Raw genomic sequence first — 21109 nt, 5'->3', positions numbered from 1 at the left:
GACTACTCTTCGTTGTGGTGTGTGGGCTTCTCATTGTGCAGTCTTCTCTTGTTGCAGAGCACAGGCTCTAGGTGTGAGGGCTTCAATAGTTGCGGCACATGGGCTCAGTAGTTGTGGCACGTGGGCTCAGTAGCTGTGACTCACCGACTCTAGAGCGCAGGCTCAGTAGTTGTGGTGCAGGGGCTGAGTTGCTCTGTGATATGTGGGATCTTCCTGGACCAGGGATTGAACCCGTGTCTCCTGCATTAGCAGGTGGATTCTTAACCACTGCGCCACCAGAGAAGTCCCCTCCCCTTTGCTTTTATCTCTTCTGTCTGCCAGGAAGTTTTCAAATCATTTAGTTCAAATACCAAAATACTCAATAAGCAACTACTTGATTTTTAATGATGACGTCAGAGGAATGGTCATCACTAGGTGCTTTGTTTCTTTTGTATTATACTTGCACTTATCTCTTGGATTGGATGTAGCAATAACATTTTTTCATTGTTGAGAGCTCTTGAATTCAGTCATGATCCCCAAGAACTAAAAAGAATTGGTTCTGAATTCAATTCAGATTAAAATTATTGAAATTTACCCCAAACAATACAAAATTTGGTTTTATTTTTGTCCTTCAGTTACCTAATGTGAAGTTTGGATGAATAAAGCATGCACAACTACAGGCTTTCTACTTAACTTCTGGGTTTGCTATTAAAAATGCTGTTTACCCTCATAGCCTTCTCCTTAGCCCTTTGTATTTCTTTGCCTCTATTCTTCTATACTGCAGATTTTTCTCATCTATTGTACAAAGAAATTGCGACGTATATTTTCATGTAATTTGATTGTGGAATTCTGTCACCTTAAGTAGTGAGTTCTTCCAAAATATAATATGTTTCCAATAAAATAAAAAAGTAAAATAAAATAAAGTAAAATGAGTCTCTTGCAGATTGCATATAGTTGGATTGTGGGTTTTCCAATTTTCCAATCTTTGTCTTTTTTGGGGTTTTTTGCGATATGCGGGCCTCTCACTGTTGTTGCCTCTCCCGTTGCAGAGCACAGGCTCTGGACACACAGGCTCTGGACACGCAGGCTCAACGGCCATGGCTCACGGGCCCAGCCGCTCCGTGGCATGTGGGATCTTCCCAGACCGGGGCATGAACCCGTGTCCCCTGCATCAGCAGGCGGACTCTCAACCACTGCGCCACCAGGGAAGCCCCAATCTTTGTCTTTTGACTGGAGAATTTAATCTATTTACATTTAATAAATTACATTTAAAATAATTACTTATAAGGAGGAACTTACTTCTGTCATTTTGCTATTTTTTTCCATTTCCCTTATAGGTTTTTGTCCCTAATTTCCTGCATTTATTTCTTTTGCATTAGTTTTTGTAGTGAAACATTTAAATTCCTTTCTCATTTCCTTTTGTGTATATTATTATTATTTTTAGCCATGCCTCACGGCATGCAGGATCTTAGTTACCCGACCAGGGATCGAACCCGTGCCCCCTACAGTGGCAGCACAGAGTCTTAACCACTGGACGGCCAGGGTAGTCCCTTGTGTATATTCTTTAGCTAATTTTTTTGTGGTTACCATGGAGATTACATTTAACATACTAAAATTAAAACACTCTAATTTTAATTTATATCAGTTTACCTTCAATAACACATAAAAACTCTGCTCCTTTCACAGATTTGTTCTCACCCCTTTCAATTGTTGATGTTACAAAATTATATCTTTATACATTGTGTGTAATGGTTATTTTTTTACTACAAAAAGAAACTAACAGTTGGAATAGGCAATAAAATGAATAAATCTCCAGAGAATTATGCTGAGTGAAAAAAGTCAATTGCAGAAGGTTACATACTGTATGATTCCGTTTATATAACATTCTTGAAATGACAAAGTTATAGAAATGGAAAACACAGATTAGTGGTTGTCTGGGGTTACAGAGGGGGTAAGGGAGTAGGGAAGTGGGTGTGGCTATAATAGGACAACATGAAGTATCCTTGTGGTGATGGAAGTGTTCTGTGTCTTAACTGTATCAATGTCAATATTCTGGTTGTGATATTGTATTATACTTGGGCAAGATGGTACCATTGGGGGAAACTGAATAATGGGCACTGTGGATCTCCTTTAGTTATTTCTTACAGCTTCATGTTAATCTATAATTATTGTGGTGCTCCAAGGACAATGGTGCTTCAAGGACAAAGGACAACCTTGCCTGAAAAAGTTTCAGGGTTACACCCCCTACCGGACTCTTAATCGCCCTCCCCACTATGTTGCTATGGTTACGAAATTCCTGAGCCCACCTGGGTGACGCCCACCTGGGCAATGGGACCTGTCCCAAATAAGGAAAGGCATATGCCCTGTCCCACTCCCACTCTATAGATGGAAGGTATATGTGCCTCGACCAATCAGTAAATGAAATTTTCACCTCGGACCATTCCTTTGTTTTCTGGCTATAAAAACTGATCAATAGCATGTTCGGGCTCAACTCTCCCAGACTACTAGGAAGTCGGCCCACTCTTCTGGCAGTGACCCTTCCCTCTAATAAATTCTATGTTCTTTACATTCTGCCTTGTGTCTGGAAATTCTTTTCCAACCCGCGTTTGGACCACGACAATTATCTCAGTATAAAATGTTTACTTTTAAAAATACCTGAAAGTATTATCATAAAATGTTATCATTTATTAATTCTGTAATTATTTGTTAATTCTGAGTGGTGGTTACAACAGCAGTAATATAGTATGTAGTTATAATAGCACAAAGAAAAACACAACCAGCAATTCATAGAAGAAAACAAATGACCAATAAAAAAATGTTCAGTCCTCAAGGAAATAGAAATTAAAGGATAGTGAAATACTATTTTTCATCCACTGATATTGCAAATATTTAAAAGGTTAAGAACATTTGACCAGGGTGTGAGGAAGTAAGCACTCCAACACACTGTTGGTGAGGTTGTAATATGGTACAAAGTTTTTGGGAGGACAATTTTGTGATCTCTTATCAACAAAACTATGTCCTACAGCAATGGTTTTTAGAAAATGAACAAGAAATTTTACTGCAGCGTTATTTGTAAGAGAAAATAATTAGGGGGATAGAAATCTTAACCACTTTCATCAGAGTTATGGTTAAAAAAATAAGGTACATTCATTTTATGGAATTTTATTACTGTCAAGAAAAATAAGGTAAAGACTTTCCAATGAGGGAGAAAGCTAAACACATTCCCACTAACCCCCCCTCCCTAGGGACAAATGAAACAACAAAGAGAACTCAAAGAGAAAACGGAAGCTTCTATGAAGTCTTGAGGTAGCACAATCATAAACTGCTAACTCCGAAGGAGAGCTGCCAAAATACACTGAAATTTGGATACAATTCACGAAAGGCAGATCTCTGCTGATCCGACCCTGAGCTCTCCAAAACGCGCAGTTCCGCCCCAAGACCCCCACCAATACTCCTTTACCAGCCTGCCAATGGAGCACTGAACTCCGGTTCAGAGACGAGCCATCAAGGCTGGTATCTGACAGCAAAGCTGGCGTGGATGAGTAGCGGGGGGGGGGGGGGGGGGAGTTGGAGGGGGGACGAGGGGCGGAGGTAGGATGCCTGGAAGCACACAGACAAGTGGACGGCGTTTCGGGGACAAAGACATGGCAAAGGGGTTCCGTGGCGGCGGCGGCGGCTGCTACCGCTGCTGTTTCTTGTTTTTTCTTCTTCTTCAGTATTTGAAACATTTTCGAAGATAAATTCATGAATTGTTTGTGTCATTTCTTTCAAAATTCTATTTTTAAAAACAGAAGCAAACGGAGGGGCAGATGCTATGCCCAGGGAAGTCAAGGATCCTAGGTTCGAATCCTGTCCCTGATCATAATTCGCTTCGCGACTCAAACTGCGTGTTTCATGATCTGTAAAAAATTGATAATCAACACCAGTCACTGGGCCGCGACGAGGGTCAACGGAAAGAATTTCTCAATTCTGCGTCCCCAATTCGCTCCTAGGTAGAAGCGGCGCCCCAATCAAGTACCGCCGCGCCACGGCCTCGGGGCATCTGGGACTTGTAGTCCGCCCGGCGGAACTCGCTATCCCGGCAGGCTGCGCGGCGGCGGCAGGGCTACGTGGCAGGGCCGGCTGCTGCTGCGCGGGCAAGTGGGGTAAGATGGCTGCACAGCGGGGCGTGCGGGTTGTTGGGCTCTGCCCCGGAGCCCGGTTGGGTAGGGTCGTTAGGGCCCTCCTGCTACTGCTGTGGTTTGCGGCCCGCGGAGGCGCGCTTTACTTCCACATCGGGGAGACGGAAAAGAAGTGCTTTATTGAGGAGATTCCGGACGAGACCATGGTTATAGGTACGAGGGCAGGGAGAGAGTTTTCAACAAGACCGCGGTCTTGGGGCGGGGTTGCGGGAGGGTCATCTCCTCAGAGCTGGGAGCAGGCGGCGTCGGCGTGCCCTGGCGACAGCGGACTCAGCGCCACCTCGCGTTCCTTTGACTGGGCTCGCCCTGCTTGCTTCCAGGAAACTACCGGACGCAGTTGTATGACAAGCAGCGAGAGGAATACCAACCGGCCACCCCCGGGCTTGGCATGTTCGTGGAGGTTAAGGACCCAGAGGACAAGGTGAGTCGGCTCCTTAGCCCCGCTGAGCCCTCCGCTCTGAACTTGAGCGCCAGACCAAGCAGGCGCCGGTACTTCCCCTCCTAGTTTGCGCATCTGCTAGACTGGTAAAAACAGTTGGTGTTGTGGGAAGATCCTGGGTTTTCACTCCGGGCTAACCTTGGGCTTTTTCAGTGCTGGCTGCTTCTCTTAACTTGTTACTGACCGCTGCATGAACCCGCCAAATCAGCTGCCTTCTCTAAGCCATTTCTTTGGTCTGTGAAATAGAAATTCATCTGTCTTATACATGTGGTGAGTGGATTAATTGTGCTAGAAACCAAAGAGTTTTGTCGACTCTAAAGCCATGACATATAGACTTTAGGATTTCACGGAACAGGGTACTTTCCAAAAAGAATGAGCAGCTTTTAATTTGACAAATAAGGATATTAAAACAAACAAAAAAACTTCAAAACCGTTCAACTGTCACCTTTCATTTGAAAGAATGACAGCAAAAGAGTTGAAAGGGCATGAGCTATGAATAAAGTAAAGCCCTTTCCAAGAGTGGTCACATGCCAACCTAATGTCAGACTCTTCGCCCCTTCTCCAGATAGTTCGAAGGCAAGTTTTTGGCAACTGCTGCTAAGCAGCATTGGAGCTTTTAGTTTTGTGGGATGCCTAGGGCTCTGCTTGTCAACTTTTGAGGCACTTAGAGCCTTACGCACCATCAGCCCTATTCCTACCATAATACTCACTGAAGTCCCTTCTCTCCAGGTCATCCTGGCCCGGCAGTATGGCTCTGAAGGCAGGTTCACCTTTACCTCCCATACCCCTGGTGAGCACCAGATCTGTCTTCACTCCAATTCCACCAAGTTCTCCCTTTTTGCTGGAGGCATGCTGGTAAGTGGACCCATGTTGGACTCTTTCGGCCTCTAGCCCCTGGTCAAGACTGGGGACTGGTGCTACTGTAGGTGTGAGATGACTATGTCAGATTTTGTGTCTCAATACAGCTGGGTTTCCAGTGAACATTCAGGGTGTGGTTACGGAGCTCTTTGTATGTGCTTTGGTTAGAGTATCAGCCAAGGCTTATTCTTGCCCTTGGGCCTAGAGCCCCACAGGGCCAGACACTAAGGAGGCCTCAGTCAGTGTTGGCTAAATGAACAAATGAAGAAAGGTGGGAGGACCAGCTGTTAGGCCCTGGCAGGAAGACAGAGCAGGGCTACCTGATTCTCCTATCTTCCTTGTCTGTCTGTCTCCAGAGAGTTCATCTGGACATCCAGGTAGGTGAACATGCCAACGACTATGCAGAAATTGCTGCGAAAGACAAGTTGAGTGAGTTGCAGCTACGAGTGCGACAGCTGGTGGAGCAAGTAGAGCAGATCCAGAAAGAGCAGAACTACCAGCGGGTGAGTGGCTGAGCCAGGAGCAGTGGGCTTCCTCCCAGAAGCTGCACACTGACTTAGCCAGGAGTCACATGTCAGATTTATTATGAACCCAAGGGATTTACATGTCTGTGCCGCATTGCAAGTCTAAAAGGTGGGATGGGTATTACTAACTACTTTTAATTGAGGAGGCAGTCTCTTAAGGGGCTGTCATTATCTTATTAGGAGACACACAAAATGACAGAGCAGGAATTGATACCAACACCTTGGGTGTTATTTCCATGGTTCTCAGTGCTCCCGGGGTCAAGGGTTTTAATCTCTCCTGTGTCCAGGAGGCAGGCAGGTACTATGAATGGATCTGTGACCATAATGACGGGTAGAATAGTGACCTATCTAAATGGAAACAGCTACTGTGGTCAGCTGAGGGCAGCATTGCAGAATTGCTAGCCCAGGGTTTTAAGAGGCACTTAGAGGTCTCGGTTTTTTATGTAAAAAATTCTGGGTTTTAAATGTTGTCAAAACACTGTGTGAGCCAACAAAAACGTGTATGGGCTCCATCCAGCCCCTGGACCACCAGTTTGCAACCTGTGCACACAATATTCAAGGAGCAGTTTGGGAGACCCAGGCAGAGGGCTCAGAGCAAGTCCACTTCTGAGCGTTCCAGGACAGCTCTGTCTGATAGGGTGATACCACAGCCACTTTACCACTCCCACAGGCATCAGGGTAGGACCAGGTAAGGCTGTACCTTACAGATGAGCAAATAGACCTAGGAGAAATGAGTGGGTTGCCTGAGGTCATCTGGCTGGTGAGGGTGAAGACAGTTCCCAGGTGGGGTGGCTTTTTTCAGGCACTTGACTGGAACCTGGGCAAAGTTAGTTGGCCCTGGGACATCCTCTGGGGAGGGAACCCAGCAGTTCTAGTGGGCCCAGGTGGGGCCCAGCCGACTCAGGCTCGTCTTCCTTTCTCCCCTCCCACAGTGGCGAGAGGAACGCTTCCGGCAGACCAGCGAGAGCACCAACCAGAGGGTGCTGTGGTGGTCTATCCTGCAGACCCTCATTCTCGTAGCCATCGGCGTCTGGCAGATGCGACACCTCAAGAGCTTCTTTGAAGCCAAGAAGCTGGTGTAGCCGTCCCAGGCTTCCCAGGCCATCCTTCCTCCCTGGCTGGGGAAGCAAGGGCCTCCTGGACTGACTTCTCTCCGGCAGGAGGCCTGGTCCCCAGCCATGGGTGTCTGCAGGGGAGAGGGGCCACAGCACAAGCTGAGGGTAGCAGCTTGGCTGGCTAATACTGAGCAGGTGGTAGGGTAAATGCCTGCCCCCTCCCCTGGGCCCTTTGCAGTAATCTGAAGCCACTGGGAGCCCTACTGACACCTCAGAATCACAGTGTTACTTATCAGGGATGTGAGCCTATTGTCTGGGATGACTGGGGGGAGGGGAGTGGGTGGGCAAGCCAAGTCTTCCTTCTGTCTTCCTTTCCTAACTTGGAATTTTGACCAAGTTGGGGCATGATTCCCTGCCACCCAGGAAACCTCACTATTCCCTCCTTGGGCCTAGACCCAGCCTGCTGATCCGGGGTGTGTGTGTCAATTGAGGGTGGGGTAGAGGGAGTTGCAGTGTGGGAAGGTAGCCCTGAGGTGGACCCCAGGTTCTTCACGTGGTTGTTCTTTTGGGGACTAGAGAAACTGGGGTTAGGCCAAATAGAGGCCTTGGTGCTGGTTGGAGATGGGGCCTGCAGAGTCTTAGTTACTGATTTCATTTTCAATAAGTTTAGGTTTGTTACATTGGTTTCCCAATTAAAAAAAATTAACTTCTTGTCCAGTGTAAAGTTACTCTACTGTCAGTGGGCATAGCACTGCAATGTGCTTGAGGGAGTGTCAGTTTTTCCAATGGGAAAAGCACTTCACATTCTGTGTACCCACCTGTGAACTTCATACTTTTCATCCTCTCCATACCCTCCAGTGACAGTGGGTGGTGGTTTTGCCCAAGACCATCTAACAAGTGAAAAGTAGGTGGACAGAATTGTTGTGGTGCTTCAAGGAAGTGCCTAGTTAGTGAAGGTACTGCACATTGAACAGAGGAATGCTGCAGGTGTGGAAAGGACAGGAATCCCTGAGTTGGGGGCAGGAGGGGGATACTGATGGACTTAACCAATAGCATGGGATCTCAGCAGCGACCTTGAAGGAGAGGAAGGATTCTGATGAAAGAAGGCAGGACAAGGGTGGTTGAGGAAAACAGGCAAACAGCTGGTATGCAGATAGATGGGCATTGTTTCAGCTGGAGTTGAGGGGGCGGGGTTGTGAGAAAGCTGGAAAGAAAAGTTGGTTAGAGTTAGAAGAGCCTTGAACGCCAGGTAAGAGATTTGGATATTACCCAGTGTTCAACAAAGTTTTGAGTATTAGAACACCCTGAATATAAACTGAGGAAGGTTAATCCAACAGTGTGTGAGAAGGAGACGGGGTGGGGAGGCAAGTTTGGGGACTACTTGAACTGTCAGGAGAATGTAGTCTGAGCTCATATTGCCACTTAGACCTCCACATTTAGGGGAAAAAAAAAAACCTTTTAAGAACAGCTTTAGAATTGCAGAAAAATTGTGAAGATAGTTTACATCATGCAGTAGTATGGTATATTTGTTAATGTTAAAATGAATGAATCAATAGTGATAGTCCATGCTTTATGCAGATTTCCTTAGTTGTTACATAGTGTCTTTTTTGTTCCAGGAGCCCATCTAGAAGATACCATTGTTACATTTAGTTGTCTCCTTGGGCTCCTCTTGGCTGTGACAGTTTCTCAGACTTTCCTCCTGTATTACCTTGACAGTTTTCAGGGATACTGGTCAGGCATTTTGTAGATTTCCCTCAATTGCAATTGGTCTGATGTTTTTCTCATGATTAGACTGGGGTCCTGGGTTTTTGAAAGACCACAAAAGGAAAGTGCCATTCTCATCCCATCATATTAAGGGTACTAATTATCAACATGATTGTGGATGTCACAGTTTAAAATAAGTTAATTTGGATTTTTACATGAAACCTGACTTAGATCTGATACTAGTGGGGCTTCATCCTGATGCGACAACAATTAGCTGGACTGAATGGGAGCTATCCCCTTAAGATGGGCTTGTGCTTTCCAGGTCAGGCCCATCTCCCATTTTCCATCTTTGGCCTTACCTGACTGTCTCTGCAGGGGTCAGCCTTGACTTTGTCATCAGCCAAATCTAGGCTGGATTTTTCGAGGTTCTGGTATAAGGTACGCTGCCCTGGGAGAGCTTAGCAGTAAGGGGACTGGTGGGTTGTATGATGGGTGAAAGGGGGCTCCTGGGAATGATTAATTTCCTACCTACTATAGTGAAGTCCTCTCAGAAGCAGAGTGGTTGAGACCATAGATTGTGCAACCAAACTACCTGGGCTTACATTCTGAATTACTTCTCTGTGCTTCAGTTCCCTCATCTTTAAAGTGGGCATAATAAGTACAATACTCATAAGGACAGATCGAGATAACAGTAGTAAAGAATTTAGAAAAATGACTGGCACATAGTAAGAACTCAATGGATGTTATTTATTAGGAAACTTAAAATGTGCCTGGAAGAACAGGAGATCAAGTCTAATAACTTTGCCACTCTCTTTTCCCAGGTAGGAAGCTGGCCCAGCTGGGGCCTAAGTTCTCACGGTGACAGGGCAGATATGGGAAGTCAATCTTATTCCCTTCTTCAGTTCTCAGCTCCACCAAAGTACTCCTCTCCTGGATGATAGCTGCCATTTGTATAGCGTTGACTATTGTGCCCATCACTGTACCAAGTTTTTGCATTTTCTCCTTTAAATCCTCACAGCAACCATATAAATCAGGAACCATTTATATACTCAGATGAGGAAACAGAAGCAGGCTGTTCCCCAAAACACAGCCGAACTGGCAGAGTCAGGTTTCAAATCCAGCCAATCTGCCTTTAGTGCCTGTCTCCTAACTACTACTTGGGGTGTCACTTGAGGTATCAGGCTGAACGCAAGACTGAGCCCTGAGCTTGGCCCTGCCGCCCTCCAAGCTCGCTGCGGAGAAAGAATGCACTTGGGTTGACGGCAGGACTACTTGGACGCCTTCCCTTGGGAAGAGGAGGAAGATGCAGATTATCCCAGAGCGCTGGTTTGGAAGTCTGGAGTCTATAAATCCAGTCCAAGCCCACTGACTTGAGCCCTCTCCGGGGCCTCAATTTCTCGGGATGTTCAGCGGCCCCCGGAAAGCAGTTAGCAGTTCAGGCGTTTGGAGCGCTCACGTGTTCCTGTGGATGCGGAACCTTTGACGCCGCAGCTCCGGGGAGCAGACGGCGCGGCCGGAGCAGCGGACCATGTGGACCGAGGGGCGGGGCGGACGGGCTTGGGCGGGGCGGGAGGCGGAGGCGCCGCGTAGGCCGGGGAGGCCGGGCCGGCCCGGCTGGGAGCTCGAGCCCCATGAGCCGCCGCCTCCCCCGACGATGTTCCCCTCCCGGAGGAAAACGGCACAGCTGCCCTGGGAGGACGGCAGGTGAGCGGCGGCGGCCGGCCCGGGCCCCGTCCTCCCGGGTGCCGATCCTTTCCGGGCCGCCCCGCGGAATCTAGGAGCCCGAGGCCGTCGCGTCTTCGTCTCTGCGGGGCTCTCTGAGGGTCTGTGGTTCTCCTTGTGGGTCTCTCTCTGTATTTGGGTCTCTGTTTGTCTCTATGTGGGTCTCCGTCTCTACCAATCTCCGTCACTCAGCAGGTCTGTATTTCTCCGTTGACTTCCCTTTGTGAGTTTCTGTCCCTCTATGCGAGTCTCTCTCATTATGGGTCTCTGTGTTTTTCCACTGGCCTCTATTTTCATGCCGGTCTCTGACTCCGTTGACCTCTCTCAGTGGATCTCTGTCTTTCTGTCTGTCCCTGGTTTCAGAGGGTCTGTCTTCCGTCTCTCTGATCTCTGCCTCCCCCATCACATCCCTGTAGCCTCAGACGCTACCCTCCCTCCCTCCCTCGTGCTTCCCCCTTCTCTGCAGATCGTCCAGAAGAATACACCAGACAGAAGCTCTATGCTCTGCCTGGCTGGCCACTGCCTCGCCGGGACTAAGTACTCCCAGCGTAACATTAGTTCATTTCCGGTGCAGCTGTACTTGAATGTGGCCTGCCCCATGTGTTAGGTGTGAGGTTGACCCAGACCTTAGCTAGTGATTACCACTAGAGCAGAATGGGGGTGGGGAGTGGGGGAGAGCTAGTTGGCCGTTTAGATTGGAAAGAGCTCCCACACTTCAGTCTTGAGATGTACCCCCAAAACTCTTCTCACCCAGAGCACTTGATAGTGGATCTACACCTAGTGAATGAAACCTCTTTCCCTTTTCTCTGTTAAGTTTGCCAGGTGCCAAAAGACTTTGGAATATAGTGGGCACAACTCTTTATCGTTGGGAATTTTTCAGACTTGGTGCTGAAGTAAGAAGACAGAAATATAGTAGAAAGCCTGGACTGTGGATTTAGGCCTGGACAGGAATCCTCTTTAATAGCCATGTGACCAGAAGCATACTTAATCTTTCTCCTCAGCTTTTCCATCTCTGAAACAGGGATCATAATATCTACTCTGCAGGTCTGTATGAGGATTAAAGGAGATCACATATATAAAACTGTTGACACTGTGCTTGGCATAAAGAAGGTGCCAGTTTTCTTCCAGTTACTTTTGCAGTTTGGAGGTGCTGTAACCAGAGCAGCTGAGTATTCAAACCTGTATCACTAAGCTTTGTGTGAGGGAAGAAGGGGAAGGTTATGGAGGAGAATTTCCATTTCCTAATTCCTTTCCATAAACTTTTGGAACACAACCATGATCCCACAAAACTTGTATCATTTCATGCTTTTGACACAGGGGTACAGAGATGCATGCAACAGATGCAGATAATGTAGCAATTAAAGAGTGCTGGCTCTGGAAACAGCCTGTCTGGGTTTGAATCTTACTAGCCTTGGACACAGATTGATGAATGAGAGAAAACCTCATCTGGTCTGCCTCCCCACCCCAGAAACAACGATGGCCTGGGCCTGGTAGCAGCTGAGACTGCAGATCTGGAGTTTGCCAGCAGGTGGCACCAGAAGCAACTTCTCAGTGTCCGCTGTCCTGAGGAACTGGGATTTCAGCTCTGAATTCAGTTGTTCAGTGATTGGGCCCTTGCAGCACAGGAAGAGAGTGCCCATGGGGACGTGATCCTGGTAGGAAGGGAAAGCTGGACCGAGGGACCAGCACGTGAAAGTGCATGGAGTGCCCAATCCATGCCATACCCCTGGATAATTGTCACTGCTTCTTCCCCTGAAGGTGGGATGTTTCCCCATGTCCATCTCCCCAGTCTCTACCCTACCCCAAGAAAGAACCCAGAGGGAGAATCTGTAGAGGTTCCAGCCTTCCCAGGCCACTAGGAGTATTGGCCTCTGCTCCTCCCCCGCGGAAACCCCCACCACAGGACAAGGGGGGGTAAGTCAGAAGCCCTGCAAGGGTGTCCTATCAGTCTCCCTCTCTGCTGTGTGTGGGGCCTGAGCCTGGCTTCAGGCCTTCTGGCTACCAGATTGGCAGTTGTTCCTCTAGAGAGAGGCAGGAGTTGGTCTGGCTTTAGTGTGTGACAAGCATGCCCTGAATGCTTGAACCCTTCCTTTAACTCATTTAGCAAGCCCTCTGCTGTATGATTTGTGCTAGAGCCACTGCTGTGAATCTGATGACCTGTGAAGAAGACAAGCACGGACACAGGTGATTACAAAACTATTAAGTGCTTCAAAAAGGGCAGTACCAGATACCATAGGAACACAAAGGAGGGAGGGAGTATGTATCTCCGTTTGTGTGCACGTGGGGGTGGGGTGTGGCAGTGCTAGCCATGACATTGGCGTTTGGCCTTGAAGGATCAGTGGGGTGCTTCCAGGCAGATAAAATAAGGAAAGGCATTTTAGGCAGAAGCAGTGGACTGTGTGAGGGCTAGAGCAGGAAGGAATATGGTGAGTGGAGAAACTCTGAGTTGCCCAATGTGTAGCACTGGGTGAGTAGCAGGCAGCAACTGGAGGTGGGACCAGGCCACAGAGGGGTTTGACTGTCAGGCCAAGGAATTTGGCCATTATCTTATAAACAGGAGGATCATCCATGAGATTGAAGGGGTCTGAGCAGGGCAAGGACCAGATGAGACTTGGGCTAAAAGACAGGCAGTGGGTGAGGAAGGATCAAAGGGCACTTAGGAGGTAGAATCTATATGACCTGTAGCTAATTGGTGACTCTCAGAGGTTATAAAGTAGATTGCTTTGCTGATTATTCTAGAATAGAGGAAGCTTCCATTTTCTTGGATTCCTTAGTTCCTCCTTCACTGCCCTCAGGAACTTCCAGAGAGAGGGGCAAAGAAACCAAGTGAATTCCACCATTTCTTTGTATTTCATAACCTGAAAGGCAGTCTCTCCCAGGACTACCTCAAAGTCTAAGATATTCTGCTGTTTTTCCAGCTTCTGAAGTGAGCCTGGGTGCTGTTCCCAGCCCTCGTCTTTCCTTCCCTCTCTGTCTCTCATCCCTTGTCACATGGGCTGCCCTGGACTGAAGCTTTGACATGCATTCAGTAAACTGCCTTTGTTGGTTTGGGCCTCACATTGGTTTGGGGGCAGACCTAATCTTCTCAGAGTAAAGAGTGGTCTTTTCACTGGGGCTGAAACAGGCACATGCCCCTGTTTGGGGAGCTTTCTGGTCTGAGAAACAGGATGAAGCCAAGCTTTCTGATGAGGGTGAACCTGCAGGGGAGCAGGTGGAAGGCAGTGGGTGGGGTCTCTAAGGCGGGCTTCTGCCATCAGCTCTGGACATGAGCCATTGTCTTGGGGAGGGGCAAGCGCAAAAGACAAGGAGTCTTGTCTCTGCCCTTCAGCAGCTCTTGGTCTGGCTGGGACTCAGGCACAGAAGGTAAGAGAGCATTGAGGAAGTGGGGCAGCTCCGAGACCTGGGAGTGTTTGGAGGGCCTCCTGGAGGTAGGGGGGCTCAGGCTGAGCCTAGGGCTCTAAGCAGAATTCTGATGCATGGTGGCAGCACGAACAAAAGCACTAAAGTTGCTTCTGCACTAATTCCCGGGCGCTTGGGGCAGACCAGCCACGTGCGCCTTACTTGTGGGAAGCCAGAGAAGGGGTCTGTCGCAGGACCTCGGCTCAGCCTTGCCCTTCTGACCTGCTCCCTGTTCTTGTCCCAGGTCCAGGCTGATCCCCAGCGGCCTCCCCCGGAAATGCTCCGTCTTCCACCTCTTTGTTGCCTGTCTCTTACTGGGCTTCCTCTCCCTGCTCTGGCTGCAGCTCAGCTGCTCTGGGGACGTGGCCCGGGCAGCCAGGGGACAAGGACAGGAGACCCCGGGCCCATCCCGGGCCTGCCCACCAGAGCCACCCCCTGAGCACTGGGAAGAAGATGAATCATGGGGTCCCCACCGCCTGGCAGTGCTGGTGCCCTTTCGAGAACGCTTTGAGGAGCTACTGGTCTTTGTGCCCCACATGCACCGCTTCCTGAGCAGGAAGAAGATCCAGCACCACATCTATGTGCTCAACCAGGTGGATCATTTCAGGTAAGGACCACCTCCTGAGCCAGCACCCACTCACCTGGGCCTGCCCTGGTCTCTTGGGGCCTGCTCCCTTTCCCGACAGCAATCCAGTACCAGGTGGCCCAGGCCCATGAAAGGCCAGCCAGGGCAGCAGTGAGAGGGTGGGAGGTGCTAGACCCCTCTCACTGGGTGTGACAGGAATCTGGGGGGAGGGTTTGGGGCTGGGGAGGCCCCTGATCTGGTTTCCATTTCACAAAGGTCCCTATGGCTGCTGTATGTATCTGGGCCGTACCAGGACAAGAGGGGAAGCAGGGAGACCTGTTGGGCAGTCATTGCAGTCACCTGAGCTGATGGGGGCTCGGGCAGCTTGGCAGAAGGGGTGGAGAGAAGTGATGTGGAGGAAGCGCAGACAGGGCTTGCTGATGGATTGGCTGCGGAGATTAGGGAAAGGGAGGGTCAAAGCCACGGCTTAACTTGTTCTGGCATTAACCTAAAATCCTTGCCCTCACCAAAAACTGCTCCCCTCCATGATCACAATCCAAGCATCTCACACTCCACCCCCACCTCCTTTCCCTCCAGCTCTCTCCCACTGGGAGACGTGGACCCAACAATTCTTGGACCCTGCCAGGCCCTTTAGTCCACGATCCTCCCGGTGTTCTCCATCCTCCTTGTCCTTACTTTCTCCTGATCTAACTTGGATTCCATGGTCCTTGGTGAAAGTCACTCCCTCACATGCACCTCAACTCCCTTCCACTTTCTCCCTGGCACAACTCCCACCGGATGAAACTCGACTCTGCCTGCTACACACCTGCACCTGGCAGCTGGATGTAGCTGGAGACACTGTTCATCTCCCTGACAATGAGCTCTGGCCCAGGAGGGCTCTCATTCCTCTGGTCTGCTGCCTCTCCCCTCCACGGCAGCCTTGCACACCCGCTCCTCTCCTCACTCCTCCCTGTCTTCACCTTCAGCCAATTACTTTGCTTCCTATTTGAGAAAACAGAATCAATTGGAAGAGAACTAATCCAGGTCCCCACGCCCGGACTCCTTTCACAGCTTCTGTGCAGGTGTCCTCAGTTTCCCACCGCCTTTCCCGAGGATGACCCTCCAGGGCCAGCTCTCCTACTCGGGCACTGGGTCCCTTTTCTGCTCTTCTACTCAAGGACATCACTCCAGCCATTGGCTCTCTTCTCTCCTGCATGATCAATTTTCCCCCCTCCTGGAGTATTCAAATCAACAAACATACTGAAATAGCCCCCATCTAAACAGAAAAAAGAGAACCCCGCTTGATCCCCTATCGCCCACATCTATTGCCTCTTTTCTTTGCTCCCCTTTCTAGCAAAACTCCTTCCCTTTCTCCCCCCTCGCTCTCTCTTGAACCTATTCCACTCAGACATTTACCCTCATCATGACATTGAAACAGCTGTTGTTGACATCACCAATGAGCCCACCTTGATAATCCAAAGCCCAGTTCCCAATCTTCATCCTATCGACTTCCCGGCAGCATTTGCCAAGTGGATTACTTCTTCCTTCTTAAAACACCTCAGTTTGACCTTTGGGACAGTGCTCTGCTTCTCTTTCCTCTCTGGCCACCTCTCCCCACCTCCTTTGCTGGTTCTGCCTCATCCCCCTGATCTCTCAGCCTTGGTGTTCCTTGGGGGTCAGTGCTTGGGCACCGTCTTTTCTGGCTCCAGTCGCTCCCCAGGGGATCTCATCTAGTCTCAAGACATCAAATCTCATTTCTACCCTGATGACTCCCAAGTCTGTATTCCCAGCCCAGACCTCTCTCCTGAACTCCAGACCCATATATCCAGCCAGCTGCCTGTGCAGCCCTCTGTTTGGTGGTCTCAAGAGGCATCTCAAGCTTAACATGATTAAAACTGAATTCCTGATTTCCCACCTGTCCCTGACCTTCTCCTGCCCCCTTCCTCATTTCAGGAAATGGAAACTCCACACTCCCAGCTGCTCAGGCCAGAAAGCCTTCAGGTCATCCTCAACTCCTTTTCCCTCACACAACACGTCTAGTCCATCAGCAGAATGCATCTAGAATCTGCCCTCTTCTCACCGTCTCCACGGCCACCTCCCTGAGTTAAGGCATCATCATCTCATGCCTAAATTATTGTAACAGCCTCCCAACCTGTCTCCCTGCTTCCACCCCTCACCTTCCAGTCTCTTCTCAACACCCCAACTAGAGTGATCCTATTAAACGCTGAGTCACAGCACATGATGCCTCTGCTCTAAGCCCTTCAGTGGCTCCCCATCTCATCCAGGGTCAAAGCTCAAGTCCTTCAGGGGCCTGTCACCCTCTGACCTCATTCCCTGAGACCTCTCACTCACTCTGCTTCATCACCTTGCTATCTGCTCCTGCCTCGGGCCCTGGGAGTTGCTCTTCTCTCTGCTCGGAGCCCTATTCCCCTGATTTCCATAGGGCTCATTCCCTCAGGCCTTCAGGTTCTGCTCACGTGTCACCCTGTTACACAGGCCCTCCCTGACGACCTCCTCTAAAAGGACAACCCCCACCCCACAGCATGCTTTATCCTCGTCACCCTGCTTTACTATTCTTCTCAGCACTTACCACTCCCTGGCTTGTTACATATTTACTTACTTGTTTATTTTTGTCTCTTCTTATTAGAATGTCAGCTCCTTGAGGGCTTTGATTTCTCACTGCTGTATCTCCAGTGCTCTGAATAGTTTCTGGCACATAATAGGGTCTCAGTAAACATTTGTGAGATAAGTGGAGGGGCAGATGTGCAGCTGGGAAGACCCACAATGAAGTCAGTGTCAGGCTGGAGGGCAGCATGGGTACTGGGGGTGGGTGCTGTGAAGGATGGGCTCTCATGCAAAGATTGGGGGAGAGCAAGCTCACTGCCCCTGGCCCAGCCTCGGTGCCCTGCACAGGTTCAACCGGGCAGCACTCATCAACGCGGGCTTTCTGGAGAGCAGCAACAGCACAGACTACATCGCCATGCACGACGTGGACCTGCTCCCTCTCAATGAGGAGCTGGACTATGGCTTCCCAGAGACCGGGCCCTTCCACGTGGCCTCCCCGGAGCTCCACCCACTCTACCACTACAAGACCTACGTCGGTGGCATCCTGCTGCTTTCCAAGCAGCACTACCAGCTGGTGAGGCCTGGCGCACCTACTCTGCTGAGAGCCAGGGAGCACCCACCTGGATGGGGGCAGTGGCAAGAGGAGCAGCATTTCTAGGGCCCAGCAGATGGAGGGTCCTGCTTGGGGAGCCCAGGAGCAGCCAGAGGCATGAGAGGAGCAGGACCAAACAAGCCTGTTAGGGAGGGTTCTGCCACAGCAACAGAACCCCTGGGCAAACTGGCTTCAGAAGCCCTGGGGTTTGTTGCCTCTCAAAATGGAAAAGTCTGGGTAGGGCTGTCTTGCCCAGCCTCTCAGATGATGTCACCAGGACACCATTTCACCTTCCATCTCTCAGCTCTGCCTTCTCTAGACTGGCTTTATTTTCAGACGTTCAGGATGCAAGGTGGTGGTTGTAGCTGCAACCTGCATCCGTCTAGGCCCAAGTCCAGTGGAAAATGGAGCTGCCCGTTTCCAACAGCCCAGACAGGAGACCCGCAGCTGCCCCATGCTGGCTCTTGATTGGCCTGGCTTGAGTCACAGGTCTATCCCTGAATCAGTCACTGTGGTAGGGGGTGGGAGTGGGTGGTGGGGTGGGAAGCTGGGGAGGAGGAGGAAAGGGGGTCTGGCCTGGCCCAGCTTGGGCTAGGGACTCCCAAGTGGTAGGAGACCAAAGAGCACCCTGGGAGGATGGGGCAAGTGACATTGCTTGTCTTTGTGTCAGTGCAACGGGATGTCCAACCGCTTCTGGGGCTGGGGCCGTGAGGACGACGAGTTCTACCGGCGCATCAAAGGAGCCGGGCTCCAGGTAATGCTCCCCCGCCGCCCCACCTCTTCAGCCATCATGGCTGCCCTGAGGTTCCTCTCTGCCCTCAGATGAAGTTCCTGGGGCTGGGAGATGGCACCCCTGGTTCTGATCCCAGCCCTGCCCCCGACTAGCACACCTCTCCTGAAGAATGGGAATGCAGGCCCCTGCCTGTGGGCTATGGCAGGCAGTGGGACCCCAGAGGACTAGAGGTGAGGGCCAGGGCTCCAGGAGAGGCAGCCTGATCCAACTTCCTTTGGTCTCTTTAGCTTTTCCGCCCCTCAGGAATCACAACTGGGTACAAAACATTTCGCCACCTGCATGACCCAGCCTGGAGGAAGAGGGACCAGAAGCGCATCGCGGCTCAAAAACAGGTACTGGCTGGTCCCTTGATCGGGGATGGATAGGTGGTATATGGGGAACCACCAGGCTCAAGCATTTCATCAAGTTCTCCTTGGGCCCAAGTGGCCCCATCCTCCCCTGCTTGGCCCAGGTCAGTCGTTGGCATTCTGCTTGGGCACCATGCCCTCCTCTGGTGGCTGCCATGGCCCCTGGGCTCTGTGGGTCAGCCGAGACCTCAGGGTCCACGCAGGCTGTGTGTGTGGGGGGGAGTGGGGATGGGACTCAGCTGAAGGTGCCAGAATCCTAGGCAGACCTGGGATACAGGAGTCCCCATCCCTCAATAGCCTCTTCTCTAGGAGCCAGATTAGTTCAACTGGAAAACCCCTGCTGACGAGGATGTGTAGCCATGGGCGAGAGACTTCCCATCTCTGAGCTTCCCTTTTCCCTCTCTTCTGTGGGGATCACAGGACCTCTGATGACAAGGTCGTGGGGGATCAGTGGACAGCTGGGACCCACAAAGCCCTGAGTACATGCTCTCCCCCTTTCCTTCCCAGGAGCAGTTCAGGGTGGACCGAGAGGGAGGCCTGAGCACCGTGAAGTACCGCGTGGATTCCCGTACAGCCCTGTCTGTGGGCGGGGCCCCCTGCACTGTTCTCAACATCATGTTGGACTGTGACAAGGCTGCCACCCCCTGGTGCACATTCAGCTGAGTTGGCTGGACAGCAAGGAAGCCTGTGCCTACAGGCCATACTGCTACTCAAGCCCAGGACAAAGCCTCAGGCCCTGGGCCCAGCTCCAATAGGACGTGGAGTGGCCTGAAGCAGTGGACAGCAAGCCACGTGTTTGCAGCAGCCCGGCCCCCAGAGGCAGGCTTGAGCCAGGAGAGGACACACGCAGGGTGCCTGGGACGCTGCCAGCAGTAAACAGTGATGGAGAGAGGCTGGGACATGGTTTCCAACTGAGACTCTTCACTCTGCCTTCCTGCTTGCCCTGCCCTACCTTCCTTTGTGTGCTGAGATCTGCAAGATCTTGTTCCTTCTCCTGGACTGCCAGGCCACTGATGTGGGTGCCAAGGGCCATCAGGAGGGTTAAAACTGCAGAGACCAGTGTGCAAGCCCCACAGAAAGGGAGCAGCTGAGACCAGCTCTAGCTGGTTGTCACCCTGAAGGAGTGTGGGCCTGGTGTTGCCAGATCTTCTGATTTTTCAAAAGAAAGTAGAATTCTGGATTCTTGAGTGAAATTGGTTAATTTAAAAATGATAGCAACTAATTCAAACTTTTAACAAGTATGGTAAGCCAAACCAAATGTGTTTTGAACCACCAGTTTGTCACCTGTGGCTGAGGGGAAGGGGATGGGGCAAAAGATGACACTTCTCTTAGTTATAAGCTGGCAAGGAGTTGGGGCAGGGCTAGGGAAGACGAGGCCAGGGGAAGCTCAGGTGGGAGAGAACCCCAAGGCACAAGGTCCCTACTCCCTCCCTCAGCACTCCAGGCTTTTGCTGCCCTTCTGGACAGTCTGACCACTGCCAGGCTCTGGTGGGCTCCGACTGGAAGGGGTGCTTCATCCTGCCTCACTGAGATGGACAGAAATAGATTGCAGGACTGGACTTACGGTAGGCAGGCTGCATCTGCAAAGACTCACTGGGTCATGGCTCAGGGAGGGAAGACCATGTTTCTGAGGCGGGAGGAAGATGAGAAGTAGGAGAACCCCTCGAGTATTCCCACAGCACGAGGGGAGACTACCAGTGGTCACCAAATGCCACAGAGAGGTGAGGGAGGGGAGCCAAGGGAGCTGGTGGAACTGGGGAGTCATCTTGGAGGAACCATCTGGAGGTAAGCCCAGGGCCAATGAGAGAGGGAAGTGATGGGCCCTGAAAGGTAAATCACTCCTTCAGGGCATCTGACTGCCAAAGATTTGGGGCAGAAGTCAGAGGAGACTGGGACCAGTTATGGTTAGTTTGTTTAACAATAAATAGGACACCTGAAGTGCAAGAGGAAGGACTGAGGTCCCCGATTTCAGGAGGGTAGAATTCAGCAGCTCTGCTCCAAAAAGACTCCTCCAAGGATGATCTTAGGGCTGCTGTGTGCAGTTGTGTGGGTTGTGCACTGTACAACCTGAGCATAAACCAAGAGATTTAAGCAAAGATGAGTGGAGGGAGTGAAGAGCTTCAGGTTCCATGTAACTATTCAAACTTATAAGAGAGGGTCCTTGCGATCCTCGCCCAGCAGTTCAGTTTTACTCTCTACGGTGAAGGGCAAACAGACCTTGATTACAGTGCAAGGGTATTCAAGGGACTTTCTCAACTTGAGGCCCAGGAGAGGGGAATGGTGTACTTTCTGTTTGCTGGTCTCCTGAACAACCCTGACTGTCATCTTGGACTTGGAAAACATGAAGCCTCTTGGAGATGGTGGGAATAGATGTGACAATGCCTCC

At 50.5% G+C, this 21109-nt stretch overlaps 2 protein-coding genes across 11 annotated transcripts; both read left to right on the top strand.

Moving 5' to 3' along the window:
- The first annotated feature begins 4090 nt into the window (after window positions 1-4090).
- TMED9 (transmembrane p24 trafficking protein 9) lies at window positions 4091-7747 on the top strand. 2 transcript variants are annotated; one of them, XM_067732665.1, is made up of 5 exons: window positions 4094-4313; window positions 4481-4581; window positions 5329-5454; window positions 5814-5960; window positions 6914-7747. In XM_067732665.1, exons 1-5 carry the CDS (start codon window positions 4130-4132, stop codon window positions 7061-7063), a joined length of 708 nt encoding a protein of 235 aa, XP_067588766.1. In that variant the 5' UTR covers window positions 4094-4129; the 3' UTR covers window positions 7064-7747. The 2 variants fall into 2 exon arrangements, with proteins under 2 accessions (XP_067588767.1, XP_067588766.1); XM_067732666.1 differs by lacking the exon at window positions 5814-5960 and having other exon boundaries at window positions 4091-4313.
- A 2533-nt stretch (window positions 7748-10280) lies between these two features.
- B4GALT7 (beta-1,4-galactosyltransferase 7) lies at window positions 10281-19981 on the top strand. Of its 9 annotated transcripts, none has more exons than XR_010942251.1 (7): window positions 10281-10444; window positions 12221-12376; window positions 14106-14468; window positions 17322-17565; window positions 17970-18072; window positions 18254-18337; window positions 18604-18657. XR_010942251.1 is itself a non-coding variant. In XM_067732656.1 (7 exons), the coding sequence occupies exons 1-7, from the start codon at window positions 10395-10397 to the stop codon at window positions 19384-19386; spliced, it is 1158 nt and encodes a 385-aa protein (XP_067588757.1). In that variant the 5' UTR covers window positions 10291-10394; the 3' UTR covers window positions 19387-19981. The 9 variants fall into 9 exon arrangements, 8 of the variants coding, with proteins under 8 accessions (XP_067588762.1, XP_067588761.1, XP_067588757.1 ...); XM_067732656.1 differs by lacking the exon at window positions 17970-18072 and adding an exon at window positions 19231-19981 and having other exon boundaries at window positions 10291-10444; window positions 18604-18708; XM_067732658.1 differs by lacking the exon at window positions 17970-18072 and adding an exon at window positions 19231-19981 and having other exon boundaries at window positions 10293-10444; window positions 17340-17565; window positions 18604-18708.
- Window positions 19982-21109: the final 1128 nt, after the last annotated feature.

This window comes from Pseudorca crassidens, chromosome 3 (assembly GCF_039906515.1).
Source record: "Pseudorca crassidens isolate mPseCra1 chromosome 3, mPseCra1.hap1, whole genome shotgun sequence".
Lineage (NCBI taxonomy): Eukaryota > Metazoa > Chordata > Mammalia > Artiodactyla > Delphinidae > Pseudorca > Pseudorca crassidens.
The sequence above is the reverse complement of the archived record's forward strand: the minus strand, read 5'-3'. Positions and strand labels throughout refer to the sequence as shown.

Excerpts from the sequence above, each read along its gene's own strand:
- TMED9 (XM_067732665.1), top strand. The coding sequence starts at position 4,130 with ATGGCTGCACAGCGGGGCGTGCGGGTTGTTGGGCTCTGCCCCGGAGCC. Across the intron at positions 4,582-5,328 it reads TTAAGGACCCAGAGGACAAG|GTCATCCTGGCCCGGCAGTA; the intron begins GTGAGTCGGCTC and ends CCTTCTCTCCAG. Across the intron at positions 5,961-6,913 it reads AAGAGCAGAACTACCAGCGG|TGGCGAGAGGAACGCTTCCG; the intron begins GTGAGTGGCTGA and ends CCCCTCCCACAG.
- B4GALT7 (XM_067732656.1), top strand. The coding sequence starts at position 10,395 with ATGTTCCCCTCCCGGAGGAAAACGGCACAGCTGCCCTGGGAGGACGGC. Across the intron at positions 10,445-12,220 it reads CTGCCCTGGGAGGACGGCAG|GTGGGATGTTTCCCCATGTC; the intron begins GTGAGCGGCGGC and ends CTTCCCCTGAAG. Across the intron at positions 17,566-18,253 it reads CCAAGCAGCACTACCAGCTG|TGCAACGGGATGTCCAACCG; the intron begins GTGAGGCCTGGC and ends TCTTTGTGTCAG.